General features: G+C 37.2%; 1 protein-coding gene across 6 annotated transcripts in view; it reads left to right on the top strand.

The window, feature by feature from the left end:
- Nucleotides 1-15035, top strand: part of LOC128242771 (dynein axonemal heavy chain 5-like) — a 113063-nt gene that overhangs the window by 46252 nt on the left and 51776 nt on the right. For all 6 annotated transcript variants that reach the window (XM_052960080.1, XM_052960079.1, XM_052960083.1 and 3 more), the window contains 16 exons: nucleotides 4161-4324; nucleotides 4578-4785; nucleotides 5486-5649; nucleotides 6209-6385; nucleotides 6695-6916; nucleotides 7168-7477; nucleotides 8665-8801; nucleotides 9083-9311; nucleotides 9870-10051; nucleotides 10637-10843; nucleotides 11036-11188; nucleotides 11395-11559; nucleotides 12046-12181; nucleotides 12550-12804; nucleotides 14024-14154; nucleotides 14463-14762. In XM_052960080.1, coding sequence (XP_052816040.1) covers nucleotides 4161-4324; nucleotides 4578-4785; nucleotides 5486-5649; nucleotides 6209-6385; nucleotides 6695-6916; nucleotides 7168-7477; nucleotides 8665-8801; nucleotides 9083-9311; nucleotides 9870-10051; nucleotides 10637-10843; nucleotides 11036-11188; nucleotides 11395-11559; nucleotides 12046-12181; nucleotides 12550-12804; nucleotides 14024-14154; nucleotides 14463-14762 — 3140 coding nt within the window. The remainder of the gene's footprint in view (nucleotides 1-4160; nucleotides 4325-4577; nucleotides 4786-5485; nucleotides 5650-6208; nucleotides 6386-6694; nucleotides 6917-7167; nucleotides 7478-8664; nucleotides 8802-9082; nucleotides 9312-9869; nucleotides 10052-10636; nucleotides 10844-11035; nucleotides 11189-11394; nucleotides 11560-12045; nucleotides 12182-12549; nucleotides 12805-14023; nucleotides 14155-14462; nucleotides 14763-15035) is intronic.

Consider the following 15035-nt stretch of genomic DNA (forward strand, 5'->3'; position numbering starts at 1 on the left):
ATAAGCATAGTTTATAAGCCTGACTATACATTGTATGTGCCCTACTGTTCTTAAAGTAAATAGAATTACTGTGAAACCATTGAAAAGATCTCTCGACACTTTTTTCAACAATTTCTATTTTAAACAAGTCAAGAGAAGATAATTCTAACCATCGAGATAATTAGTCAAAAAATGACAGAAAATGCAGTAAGCTTAAAGCTATGCATAGCATAATAATGTTCTTTGTTTTTGCCACAATTAACTACAAGTAATTAGTGAGCGTGGAGTGCATGTAAAGATAGCTCAGTTTGGGTTTCTAAATTGTATCCTAAATCAGGTTGCCTTTTTTTCTCAACCACCCTCCTACTTTTCCCTACCCATAGGTTGATACCATAGGTGGTGATATCAGTCAGCCAGAGATGGTGGTTTGTTATATATTATACGGTTTTCAAGACCATTTTGATAAAACTAAATTAATAAGCAGAACAATTTAATAATTTCAAATGCAGGTATATGACCATTTTTTGTTTAATTACTTAAAAAATGAGTGAAAAACAGTCTTGGAGACATTTTATTTGTGTTTTATATATATATATATAAATGCCTGACTGTAACTGCCACCTATGGTTGGTATGGTTATTTTTTTATGTTACTATGGCATCATAGCTTAAATGGCATGGTAGCAGTACCCAATCAGTAATGCATGCATTATGCATGACATGGATATTCAGTAGTATAATATATAAAACACATTGTGAAGAACTCAAATATGTTATAAATTATAACATTTTAATACACATGGCATTTATATTTTGATATTTCTTTAGTAACCTTACAGTATTTTATAAGAAGCTTTTACCGGGAATATGTCTAATATTTCTTCGTTTTGCTGTTTTTGATATATTTTTGTCAGGGTGGTCTAAGTATAATGAATATTTATGTAAGGGTTGTCTAACAGTTATGAATATCTATGTAAGGGTGGTCTTACAGTTATGAATATTTATGTAAGGGTGGTCTAACTGTTATGAATATTTAAGTCAGGGTGGTCTAACTGTAGTGAATATTTATGTAAGGGTGGTCTAACAGTTCTGAATATTTATGTCAGAGTGGTCTAACTGTTATGAATATTTAAGTCAGGGTTGCCTAACTGTTGTGAATATTTATGTCAGGGTGGTCTAAGTGTAATAAAAATTTATGTAAGGGTGGTCTAACAGTAATGAATATTTATGTAAGAGTGGTCTAACTGTTATGAATATTTATGTCAGGGTGGTCTTACTGTTGTGAATATTTATGTAAGGGTGGTCTTACTGTTGTGAATATTTATGTAAGGGTGGTCTAACAGTAATGAATATTTATGTAAGGGTGGTCTAAAAGTAATGAATATTTATGTCAGAGTGGTCTAACAGTAATGAATGTTTATGTAAGAGTGGTCTAACTGTTATGAATATTTATGTAAGGGTGGTCTAACTGTTATGAATATTTATGTCAGGGTAGTCTAACAGTAATGAATATTTATGTAAGGGTGGTCTAACAGTAATGAATATTTATGAAAAGGTGGTCTAACAGTAATAAATATTTATGTAAGGGTGGTCTAACAGTTATGAATATTTATGTAATGGTTGTCTAACAGTTATGAATATTTATGTAAGGGTGGTCTTACAGTAATGAATATTTATGTCAGGGTGGTCTAACAGTAATGAATATTTATGTAAGGGTGGTCTAACAGTTATGAATATTTATGTCAGGGTGGTCTAACAGTTATGAATATTTATGTCAGAGTGGTCTAACAGTAGTGAATAATTTATGTAAGGGTGGTCAAACAGTAATGATTATTTATGTAAAGGTGGTCAAACAGTAATGAATATTTATGTCAGAGTGGTTTAACAGTTATGAATATTTATGTCAGGGTGGTCTGACTGTTATGAGTATTTATGTAAGGTTGGTCTGACAGTTATGAATATTTATGTCAGGGTGGTCTGACTGTTATGAGTATTTATGTAAGGGTGGTCTAACAGTTATGAATATTTATGTCAGAGTGTTCTAACAGTAGTGAATATTTAGGTCAGAGTGGTCTAACAGTTATGAATATTTATGTCAGAGTGTTCTAACAGTAATGAATATTTATGTCAGAGTGGTCTAACAGTAGTGAATAATTTATGTAAGGGTGGTCAAACAGTAATGATTATTTATGTCAGGGTGGTTTACAGTAGTGAATATTTATGTCAGAGTGGTTTACAGTAATGAATATTTATGTCAGAGTGGTTTACAGTAATGAATATTTATGTCAGGGTGGTCTAACAGTTATGAATATTGATGTAAGGTTGGTCTGACAGTAGTGAATATTTATGTCAGGGTGGTCTTACAGTTATGAATATTTATGCCAGGGTGGTCTAACTGTAATGAATATTTATGTAAGGGTGGTCTAACAGTTATGAATATTTATGTAAGGGTGGTCTAACAGTAATGAATATTTATGTAAGAGTGGTCTAACAGTAATGAATATTTATGTCAGAGTGGTCTAACAGTAATGAATATTTATGTCAGGGTGGTCAAACAGTTATGACTATTTATGTCAGGTTGGTCTGACAGTAGTGAATATTTATGTCAGGGTGGTCTTACAGTTATGAATATTTATGTAAGGGTGGTCTAACAGTAATGAATATTTATGTAAGGGTGGTCTTACAGTAATGAATATTTATGTCAGGGTGGTCTAACAGTAGTGAATATTTATGTCAGGGTGGTCAAACAGTTATGAATATTTATGTAAGGGTGGTCAAACAGTTATGAATATTTATATCAGTGTGGTCCATAAGTTATGTATATTTATGTCAGAGTGGTCTTACAGTAATACATAAGTCAGGGTCACAGTCTAAAAGTTGTGACTTTTTATGTCAGGGTGGTCATTGCCGTGTCCATTGTGTGGGTTTTCGAAATATATCAGTTGTATTTTTGTTGGACTAGAATCTTTATTTGTGTATAAGTGTAACCATTTGTGCTGTTGATAACAATAACATCTCCATTATACTAACATTACCTGAACTTTTTGTCTTCCTTTTTTTATTACTTATATAGTTCACTCCCTCATTTTAAGCTTGTATGTTTTTCAAAGAATAAAACTGAGATATTGTCATAGCCTGGTTGTCATTGTTGCTGTCAGCATCGTAGGCGTCATTGTGCAAATTCTTTCACAATGGCCATAACTCAAAAACTGACAAAATAGTTTTCTTATTTTAATCAATTTAAAAGTTATGTTAACTTTGCATAATCAATAGAATTTTCTGTTGATAGTCATTGTTCTGTATTACTTGTATAGAAAATCTACATGTATCATGAGTGCATTTATTTCTTAGACATGAAACCTTATTTGTGTTTTTTGAACTTTAGTATAGAACAAAAGGACACATTGACCTCATTCACTTAAGGTCACATTTTAAAGACTTTACCCCATTAGTTCATTAACGACCTGAAAATGTATTTAGATATTTAATACATCACACTTTATATCCCAAGCCTGTTTTGATTCAGTGACGGGATAATGCTGATCTGCATATTAAATGGAATTAATTTTACACAATATAATATATAGGTTTAATCTGTGTGTAGCATAAGTAATTCAGAGAAGCTTAATCCTAGGGAATATATACATTATATAAGGCAATAGATAGTCTTAGATTATAAATCATTCAATAATATGGTATTGGATATGTATCATGCTAAACCATATACAAGGAATGAATAATACAAGGGCTACAATGCTTCATGATAGGCTATTAGCTGTTCTGTTAAATCCATAGATTTTAGAAAAGAGTTGCAAAGTAGCGTTTTGTCATAGAAGAAGAGTTGAGGTTTTACCGCGGCCTTGGTGTCAGTGTTGGTGAAGGCGGTAGCAGTTGTGAAGTTGTGGAAAAAAAACCTTTTTAACCTCACTTACTCATTACCATGATGACATACTATGTTATAAACAAATTGCATGACTTGAGTAATTCCTCAGCTGAATGGAGAAAAAAACAATGCCATCAGTTTTGACAACTGTGCTCTTCAATTATTATGTTATACACAGAAAGTACAGATTTGATGCCATAAAAAAATATTTCCTTTTAAACAAATAAAAATTGCCTTTCTTTTTTCATGCATCACATAAATTGATATTTAATTATTAACTTACTCCCTTACTTTTCCAGTGGAGCAAATGAAGGTTGGTCCGCCACAGACGAAGCCCGCCCGCCAGCTGAAGCCCAAGGTGTTTGTGGCCAATGGGTCTGACATTCCTCTGAAGGGCACCTGTCTGCTTTTCTTGAAGACGGGTGACCCGAACGCAGCCATCAACGAACAGACGATGGTCAAGGTATGGTTAAGTATGAAACCATATGTACCAAGTTTTCACTATGGCAAAAAGCATAAGAAAGTACAAATTAATGTGGCCTTAAATGTTTGTTGACTACATAACCTTGGAAACTTCATGGTAGAATTCAATGAGTGTTTCCTTTCCTTATGAAGTTTTTAATGTGCAGTGATGTCATGCTTCTTGGTTGATGGAGAAAAACAGGCAAACATTTGAATACATGACCATCATTTATTCCCATCAATATGATTTCCAGGAGATCAACTTCACCATCCTGGACACGAACGGCCATGGGAAGAATGGAGCGGGACTGTTGTCCGCTGTCGAGCACCTGCTTTCATCCATCTTTATCCCTGCCCTCAAGAGTCTCGACAAGGGTTGGGGTGCGCTAGAGTCAAAGGGAGCTGTTCAGACCAGGATTGATTTCCTAAACACTCTTGATTCCTTTGTGTCTGTGCTTGTGGGTGAGTGAGGATAACCAAGTAGATTTTTTATGCCCCCCACTTAAAGGGGGGCATACAGATCTGCCCTTGTCTATCTGTGCGTCTGTGTGTGATTCCATCCGTAAGAATTATGCAAATTTGTGTCATTAAATTGGCATATTCAAACTCTAAAACTATATGACCTAGGGTCATGAAACTTTAGGGTTATGTTGTTGGGGTGAATTAGTTGAACTCAAAGTTAAAGAAATAAAACAAAAACAGACTTGTTGCCATTGAGACAGTTTGTTGAGATTTATGATTATTTAAGTTATGACTAAGATCCTTTATTGGATCAGGCCCAAAAGTTGTAAAAAACTTCACCATTGAACATATAACTACATAACTACATTGTATATATGCCAAATGAAAGCAGTTTTGGCATAGTTTAGCTGTTTGATGCACAGGTTCCATGATCACATTTTCTGCACTCTTCATGAGGCCCCAAAGAATTTTCTTTATGCATTAACTTATATTTAAATCAAACTATGATAACATTTATCCATAAAGAAGTGAAACAAATGTGGCCAAAACAAGTCAAAGTTCCTCAAATAAGACAGTCAGTGAATGGAAAATTGCAGCTAATTCATGCGGACATCCTGGTCACAAGTAACAACATTGTGGGTTGTATTTAAAAAGGTATCAAAGCTGTCTCCCTCAATTCTGATCTTGTCTTCATTGCAAGGAGCACAAGAGAGCCTGAATGAGAAGGTTCAGTTGAAGCCCTGTGAGACATACGACCTCTCACGCATCCAGTCCCCTGCTGACTACCAGGCAGTCGCCAACAGCACGGATGCCCTTGAGGGTATTGAGGCCTGCATGGAGGTCTGGATCAAGCAGATTGAGCAGGTATGTAAAAGGGCCGCATATAGAAGTTCATTCATAGAATTAAAATCAAAGGGCTTACAGCGAACTGGTTCTGAGTGACATTTTATAAAGAAGCAGATTGATTTCACCCCTGGAAATGGTCATGTGCAGATAGGGTAAGAGTACATGCAATCATGGAGGTTCTTGCTAGGATCATTTAAACCAATATTGAGGTATTGATGGTGTATATTAAACTTGCCTCCTATAATTGTTTAGTACAACATGAAAGATGGGTCAACAATTTTGTCCTATAATTAATTTTTTTTTTTTTTTTCCTTCCCTCGACAGGTCATTTTTTTCAACCAGATCTCGTAGAGCTTTGGCAAAATTCACCTTCTTTTGAAAGCTTGTTACCCATTTAAAACTATAATATTCAGGTAGATGACATCACACTGAGGGCTGTTGTGGCCCTCTTGGTTTCTTTGCTCACTTACATTTTTAGGTATTTAATTAAATTGTTACAAGGATTTTTGTTGAAAAAAATAAGAATGCTTGTCCACTCATGGTATAAATATGTTGACTGTCATTTAAAATGTTCTAGGTGTTGGCTGAAAGTGAGCAGATGCGGAAAGAAGCTGATGACATTGGTCCCCGTGCAGAGCTCGACCACTGGAAAAAACGCATGTCCAAGTTCAACTACCTGCTTGACCAGATAAAGGGGTCTGATGTAAAGGCTGTGCTGGGCGTCCTCCACGCTGCCAAGTCAAAACTCATCAAGGTTCGTGCAGTGACAAAACATTATTGATCTAATACTCATTACATGTGTACACATATCTTTCCAATTTAGGCTGTATGTTTTAAAAAATGAAATACTTTGGAATGGTATATTTCTAATATCCAGATTCATTAATTGTTCATTAATTATGTATTGTGAAATATAAGAAACAATTTGATAAGAGCTATGCATGTAACTTGTGGATTTTTTTACACATTTTGAACAGAATTAGTTGTAGCCGTGTTACAAAATGTATTTGGATTTACTTTACGTGAAATTTAACTTATCACAACTCTTTAATTTCCCATACAGACATGGCAGGAGCTTGATCGTCGCATCACGGACACCGCCAATGAGGCTAAAGACAATGTCAAGTTCCTCTACACCCTGGAGAAGTTCTGTGACCCACTGTACAACAGCGACCCTGTTGGCATGCTTGAGGGGATTCCTGGGCTAATCAACACGATCCGCATGATCCACAGCATCTCACGTTACTACAACACCTCGGAGAGGATGACCTCATTGTTTGTCAAGGTTAGTGGGCTGAATAGGTGGAGGTGTTTAACTGTTATTTAGTGTGTTCACTACTAAAATTGATATAGCTTGAATCACTATAACTTGAATTATGAAAATCCGAATTGAAAGTTAGAATGACCTTTTTTTTACAAATGAAACAAAGTTAATTTTTCTGAAGTGAAATACAGTGTGGAAAATGGTTTAAGGTGTACTCATTGACTGTATTTTTTACTATGTTGACTAAGATTTTATCAATCTTTGTCTTCCAGATCACAAACCAGATGATCACAGCGTGCAAGTCGTACATCACGAATGATGGTTGTGAGACTGTCTGGACCCAGCCCCCAGGGGAGGTTATCAAGAAACTCAACGACTGTATTCGTCTCAACGAGGAATACCAACGCTGCTTCCATAAGACAAAGGAAAAGCTTGAGAAGATGCCAAACGAACGTCCGTTTGAGTTTTCGGAGATGTACATCTTCGGGAAGTTCGATACCTTCACCAAGCGGCTCAGGAACATCATTGCGATCTTTGATGTGTTCTCCGTGTATTCGACACTGTCAGAGTCCAAGATTGAAGGTAAGAATCATTTTACTGAATCTTTCAACTTAACTTGAAAATAATACACACTAAATTTTAGTCAATTAATAAACTGAAATGCAAATAATTTTTATGTCTTAATGGTACAGGTATTTTAAAATTCCAGCATATTTATTAACTTGTTCACACCGAGGGTACATCATACATGCCATATCCCCCGGTGGGGGGAAAAATCCCCCGGAATTCAGACCCATACCCTGGTCCCTTGCCGGGGGATCCATATCCCCTGGAATTTAAAAAAATAAAAAATAAAACTTGCAGGTTGACAGTGGAAAGCATCAATAATATTATTATGAGTGTGAAATTCCATGAAGGACCATGATGACTTAGTCCAAAAATTATTGTTATTAGAGTGTTTTTCTGTATTTATTCTTATATTATAAATGCAGATATTGCGCAAAAATTTCGCCGCGTAAAAATCCCCTGGTGTAATATCAAAATCCCCTTGAATTCAGACCAAAATCCCCTGGGAAGCCTCTCAGAAATGTGGCATGTATGGTACATTAGGGTGTAGGTTTATATGAATGACATCATCAGGAGCTGAAAAACAAACTACATAATTCCAACTGTGTACTTATTGACCATATGGTAAATAATGATTTAAAACAAAATATTAAACATATCTTTTATAGGGTATTCAATCGCAATGTTATAATGGTATTATTTATTAGTGTTTAAAGCTATGTAGTGGTCTAGGGGTCTGCCTCTTGTCCAAGAGGTTATGGGTTCAATTTCCTACAGGGTGAGGATGATTTAGTGGTATAGGTGTCCACCTCTCACCCAAGAGGTTATGGGCTCAATCCCCAACAGGGTGAGAGTGATTTAGTGGTATAGGTTTCTGCCTCTTGCCCAAGAGGTTATGGGCTCAATCCCCAACAGGGTGAGAGTGATGCCGTGGTATAGGTGTCCACCTTTCACCCAAAAGGTGATAGACTTGATTCCCACCTGATTGGGAGTGGTCTAATGGTATAACTGTCTACCTCTCACCCAAATGCTTATAGGTTTAATATCCACGAGGGGAAATCTCATGGCCTCTCAAGCAGGACACCTGTACTGATATCTACCCTGGTAACATACTGAAAAGTGATTCATATACCAGCATCAGCCCCTAGCTGTCTTCACAAAAAAACAACACAATATGAGTAAAATCTAAAATGATATTATAGGAATTGAGCTGATGGCAAACCGGTTCAGCGTAACGCAGACCCAGATCCGGAAGAAACCATATGACTTTCTTGACCAGAGGAAACAGGAATTTGCCCAAGACTTCGAGGATTTTCAAAGATCCGTCAAGGAACTTCATGTAAGTACTATTTTGTCAGTCTGTTTTAAAGTTGCAACAAATTGTCAGCCCTTGACAGTGATTATACATATTTTTCCTTTTTTTATAGTCGATATTGTCTGTGTTTTTTAAATATTTATTACTTGGTTCAGATACAATGTGGTTTTCCTGGTCTTATACCTCACACAAATATATCAGTCAATACTTTCAAAGATAAACAAAGTTTGCAGATGAATATAAAATATCCCTTTATCATATTACCAAAATAAATTTGTGAATGAATGTCTCATTTCATATTTCAGAAACAAATCTGTGACTTCATGAACGCAAAGTTTGACAAGAACATGACCACACAGCGAGCAATCAGCCTCCTGGTCAAGTTTGAGCGCCTGAACCTGCCAGGGCTACCAATACAAGAGAAGTACACACGCATCCTTGCCCACTATGGGCGGGACATTGAGATGGTGTCACGTATCTACCAGAAGAACAAGAACGAGCCGCCCGTGGCTCGTGATCTGCCACCAATTGCTGGTATTTATACAAATACTGTTTAAAGAATAAAATATATTAATGTGCAATATATATTTTAAGCATATATTAAAACAGTCTCAAAGTATCTTGTTTTAGAAATCATATAAATACATTAATATTTTTTTGTAAGTTGTAGTAATAATTTGGAAAAATATTTACCCATGACTAAACATTTTCGCCAGTTTTTACCAAAGCATATGCTTCTGTTTAACTGGTCGGTTAATGTAAAACGAATGTAAACTGTACATGTATGGATGCTTTGGGAGAGTATGCATCCACCTGTTCTGTTATGTAGTCCTGGTGATATACATCAAAAGTATATTCAAAATTGCTGATGACTGCAGTCGGCTTCCTATGATGTGGTAAGTAGATCGACAGGCTATAGATGTTGCAATGCACTTGTACGATGAGGGTGGACTTATAGCCATGATGATTCAATACATCAAGGACTTGAAATGCTTCATTTACAAATAGTAGTATTTGACATGTTTTATACAGTTGCCTGCTGGGTTTTTTACCAGGAGTAACAAAAACAAAATTCAAAATTCTTTCCAACAGGTAAGATATCTTGGTCTCGTCAGCTGTTCCGGCGTATCCAGGAGCCGATGGAGGTGTTCCAGCAGCAGCCCAAGCTTCTGGAGAATGCTGCAGAGTCAAAGAAGATCATCAAGAGCTACAACAAGCTTGCCAAGGTTCTCCTAGAGTTTGAACTACTCTACTACCGTGGATGGCTCCGTCAGGTATGGTTTGCATGACCAGGGCCAATCTTGACTGAGGGTCTCCAGTCTCAAAACCCTGAACCTTTAATTAAATGTACATGTACTGAATTGAGAAATTTTTAAAATATTTCTTCTGTATAATGTATTGTAAAAAAGGCATTTTAGTTATAAAACATCCTTTGTTCCGTAGTTTTGAGGTATTGAACATTCACTATGGATAAGAAATAATGGTGAAAATTAATGTATTTGTTCAACCATTTACAAATGTTAATATTTGTCACTAAGATTTGGTTAAAGCTTCATTGTTTATTTACATATAGTTTACTAGTTTAAACTTATCAAAGACAGTAGAAATTTTTTCGCTGCAACAATGCATTTTTCCGGATTATATCTTTAAGACTGGTAAAACAGCATAATTTTGCTATAATAGATTTGAGACTTTACATGGCATTGTGTACATGAAAAAAATGGTTGACTTGACCTGAATTTGTCCATAAAACCAGAACCATTCTCCCATGACAGTTGATTAAATAACTTTTTGTGCTCAAACATAAATGCAATAAATGAGGCAACCATAACAAATCTGTTAACTCTTACATCCTGCAGGTGGAGACTGCAAAGTCGGGGCTGCAGGCATCCATGCTCGTGAAGCACCCAGATACGGGCGAACTCTATGTGAACTTTGACCCCCAAATCCTGATCATGATAAGGGAGACAGAGTGTATGGCCCGTCTCGGGCTCGACATTCCGCCCATCGCAAAGATGATGAGGACCAAGCAGGTGGAATACAAGGAGAACTACAACGCTCTGCTGGTAGGGTGGTTAAGCTTTCTGATTCTGTTGAAAATCTGCCTATTTTATTTTTAAACAACACAAGTTAAAACCATATGGGGAAAGTCAGTCATGCCATTACAAAGAGTGTATTAAGACTTGCCTAAGAAATACTGTCTTGTATCAGCATATTTAACATAAGCAACAGATCTTGAACTATTTTCTCTCCCCCAGATGATGCTCCAGGAGAACAAGCGTGTTCGTAACAAGATCCCGACCGCATTTGAAGAATTGATGGGCCCCCATATCAGTAGGGCAGATGATGCCATCGAACCAGGCATCAATAAGCTTTCCTGGACATCACTTAACATTCAGGAGTATTTGCAGGTAAGGAGATTAGGGGGTGGGGTGTGGGAGGTTGTACAAGTTAACTTAAACGTGTGGTCCCCATATCTGTCATATGGACAAACCTTCAATCCGGGTTTCAATAAGCTTTCCTGGACTTCACTTATCATTCATGTAAAATCCAAAGCCATAATTCCAAAACAGCAGTATTCCATTGACTTAATCTTGCAATCCACTGTGTTACACAGACTGTGTACAAGCGTCTTGAGGAGCTGGAGCTGTTGATGGTGCGTGCCAACGAGCTGACAGAGTTCCGTATTGATGCTGTTCTCAAGGAGATGGCTGCCACAACGCTGTGCCAGCTTCCCCAGGAGGAACCCTGGACTGTGGAAGAGTTCCTGGATAATACACAGGTACGTGAAGAGTCGAACAATATTAATCAAGCTCTTGTGTTTTTCGAGGACAAACAGTTTTGGTACTGTCATCACCTTGACCTTAAATTATTTTCGTCAGATTTCACCATGGCCATACCTTAAAGAATGTACAATATTTTCAACTGAAACTTGGTTTACAATTGGCAAAGACAATAACAACTAAGCAACTTGAACAACTGAATCCTATTCTAGTATTAGGAACTTGGATGATTCAATTCTTGTTAAAACTATGTGTTCCGTCTTTATGGGCTCCACTCAGATATATTATTGAGCAATTTTTATTTTCGGGAAGTGCCTCTGCAAGAATGATCACGTAGCATAAGACGCTTGGTTGATTTTAACCTGAATGCAAGTTAAATGCAGAAGAATGGTGTACGCTGCACTAAGACTTAAACACACATATATTAAAAGTCGCTTCAAATGCATTTATCATGACTATTATTAACTATTTTTTCCCTGTTTCAGAACCTGTGTAACAAGGGAGCAAACATCCTGCAGACAAAGAGTCTGGTTGTGGAGGAGGCTGCAACTGAGCTGATTGAGATGTTGCTTGACCTTGAAGAGCCGGAGGAGGATGAGGTGGTGGAGGAAAAGAAAGAGGGTAAGGGATAGGAGAGCAAGGGAAGATGGGAAGTGGAATATAGGGTCTGGTTGTGAAGGAGGCTACATCTGAGCTCATTGAGATATTGGTTGATCTGAGGAGCCCACAGAGGTGGTGGAGGAGAAGATAAAAGGGTAAGGGAGGGGAGAAAGGTGGAAAGAGCAAGGGGTGAGGGAAAGGGGAATTTAGGGTCTGGTTTTGGAGGAGGCCTCTGCCGAGCTGATTGAGATGTTGCATAATTTTGCTGAGCTGGACTAGGAAAAGGAAGAGGTGGATAAGAAAAAATGTAAAAGAAAGATAACACTAAAATGTTGCAAATGTATACAAACAAGAAAAATCTTGTATTATTTTTTCAATAATTTTTCCAGAAGAGGATCATCGTGAGGGCAGCCCAACAGGGTCTGGAGGCAGGGCCAGCAGCCGTCGGTCGCGCCCCGTCTCCTCAAAGGCAAACCTTGCAGCTAAACGTAAGAGGGAACAGCGTGAGAACATCGAGCAAGCTGCTGCGGACCTCCTGAACCATTTCAACCACCGTAACCTTGAGGCTCTGATCAAGGTCACCAAAAACACCCTGGAATCAATGAGGAAGAGGATCACCTCAAGCTCAATGGTCCACTACATTGGTATGGAAAACTTGGACATGTAGCAATAATTAGTCTTATTTAAATATGCTGTAATCCAGAAATATTATATCAAAGTTTACTTTATTGAAAATAAATTAAACTATTTCAGTATGGGAAACGAGTCTGAAAATGAACATGACAAGCAGATATTTGTGTTTCAGAGTATCATTAAAGGATTACACTTTCAAATATTCCTGTTTTGAATAATGGAACAGATCTTCTCATTTTGTGTCAAGTATGACACTATTCATCAAACACTATATTTCATTTTTAGCTCTACTGGCCAAAGGCCAGAAGAGCTTATGCGATGGTAATGTGTACGTAGTATGTGCATCCGTGCATCCGTGCGGTCGTGCGTTCGTGTGTCTGTAAACAATTGCTTGTGAACACGATACAGTCTTCAGTTTTGATTGTATCTCGATGAAACTTGTACAGTATATAGATATCCATTAGAGCTCGGTTCCTTTCGAAAACCAGATCCGTCCATAAATGCCTAGATTATGGGCCATGAAAGTTTTAAAGAAATGCTTTCTATTTTTAGCCAGGTCTGCATGAGCGAATTCTATTTTTAGCCAAGTTTACATGTACATGTAAATTCAAGTCTAGAGTTAAGGGAGACAATTTGCAAGTCTAGGATTTTGAGACTTGTTCTTGTTGAAAACCCAAAGGCCTTTTTTCAGCTTTAAGTTCTGTAGTTTGCACATTCATCTTAACAAAATTGGTTGTGAATGTTTAAGTTATGCACCTGGTGTCATTACTGGCCTCACCCAGGGTTCACAGGTTTGGTAAACATAAATCTGGAAAGGTTTGAAAATCTTTTTGTGTGTTCGTGCATCCATCTCAGCACAACTGATTGTGAATGTTTGTTCAAATTGATCAATGTTGTCCTAGGATGCCCTTGACTTTGACCAACTTTTTTTAACTTTTAAAACTACAGAAATTTTTACTATGAGTACAGTTTTGAAAGCATTTTTTTTTGTCAGATGACTTTTACTTGGCACATATTAAAATAGTTCATGCAACTAATCTGCTTACAATACTTTCTGGGCTCAGATGTTGAACGTGCTACGTTTTCAGGTAACCCAAACACAAAACATAAAGTATATGTCTGTTGCCTTTTACCCATACATACATGCTCTGGATTGATATGACCACAAAAGCCATGCCAGTAGAGCATAGGCCCTTTTGGGCCTCTTGTATTATTTTTCGTATCTTGTAGGCGAGTCCGGTGGTTTTGGTGGAGAGGCGAAGAAGGACAACCGACCATTCTTTAAGACGTTTGCCACTCTGGCTATTCCGAACATCGTGATGACTCCTGGCCTAGACGAGGTCCAACAGACCGTCAATAAGGTACAGAAATTAATTAAGTATGGCGAATGCTGTACGTATTGCTGGCTATAATAAAACAGAACTGAGCCTCATATCTAGGCATCATTAAATGCTACTGATGAGACTTGCCAATACAAAACATCATGCTATTCTATGGCTACTTGTTCATTAAGTACTAGTTACTAAAGATTGAATGGTGAAGGGAAGCATGCCCTGGAAGACTCCTAGCTGACCACTGACTTATAAATTAAGTGGAGTTTAACAATTTTTTTTTAGAACCTTGCACTTCAAAGATGATACATTTCTTACAATTTTATATCTTATTCCAGGCTGCCCAGATGGTTGTAAGTGTTGCTAAGGGAATCTCCCAGTGGAAGAAGGACCGTAAACGCGCCATGCACGAGCGTCCTCACTCAGGAGAGCGTGACGGCCACCATGACAGACGCCAGAGCATTGGCAGCGTTGCTGCTTCTGAGGGATCACATGGTGATAGGAAGATGGAAAGGGAGCCAACCAACTACACGACCTTTACGACAACGATGAAGAATTATTACAAAAATGTGTCGGAGAACAAAGAGGTGGCTAAGCTCGTTTCCCTGCTGTCGACGTCCATCAACTCCACAAAGAAGGTGAGACAAAGGGATTTTATTGAGAAACATGTTGTTAGAAATATATTGTGTTAAAAAATTAACTCAATCGGCTTTTATTTAAAGGTGTTTAGGTATAGGAAATTAGGATTAAATTTAGGTATGTAAGGTTTCCTGATGAACATTTAATTTTGTTTACTTGATTTCAAAACAGTTATAAGTTTCTCTTGTATGATACATGATCAATTTTGCGATATACATGTCAACCATTAGATTCCCCATGTGTCTTTGATAGATTTGGTAAAACAATTATAT

The sequence above is a fragment of the Mya arenaria genome, chromosome 8 (assembly GCF_026914265.1).
Source record: "Mya arenaria isolate MELC-2E11 chromosome 8, ASM2691426v1".
NCBI lineage: Eukaryota > Metazoa > Mollusca > Bivalvia > Myida > Myidae > Mya > Mya arenaria.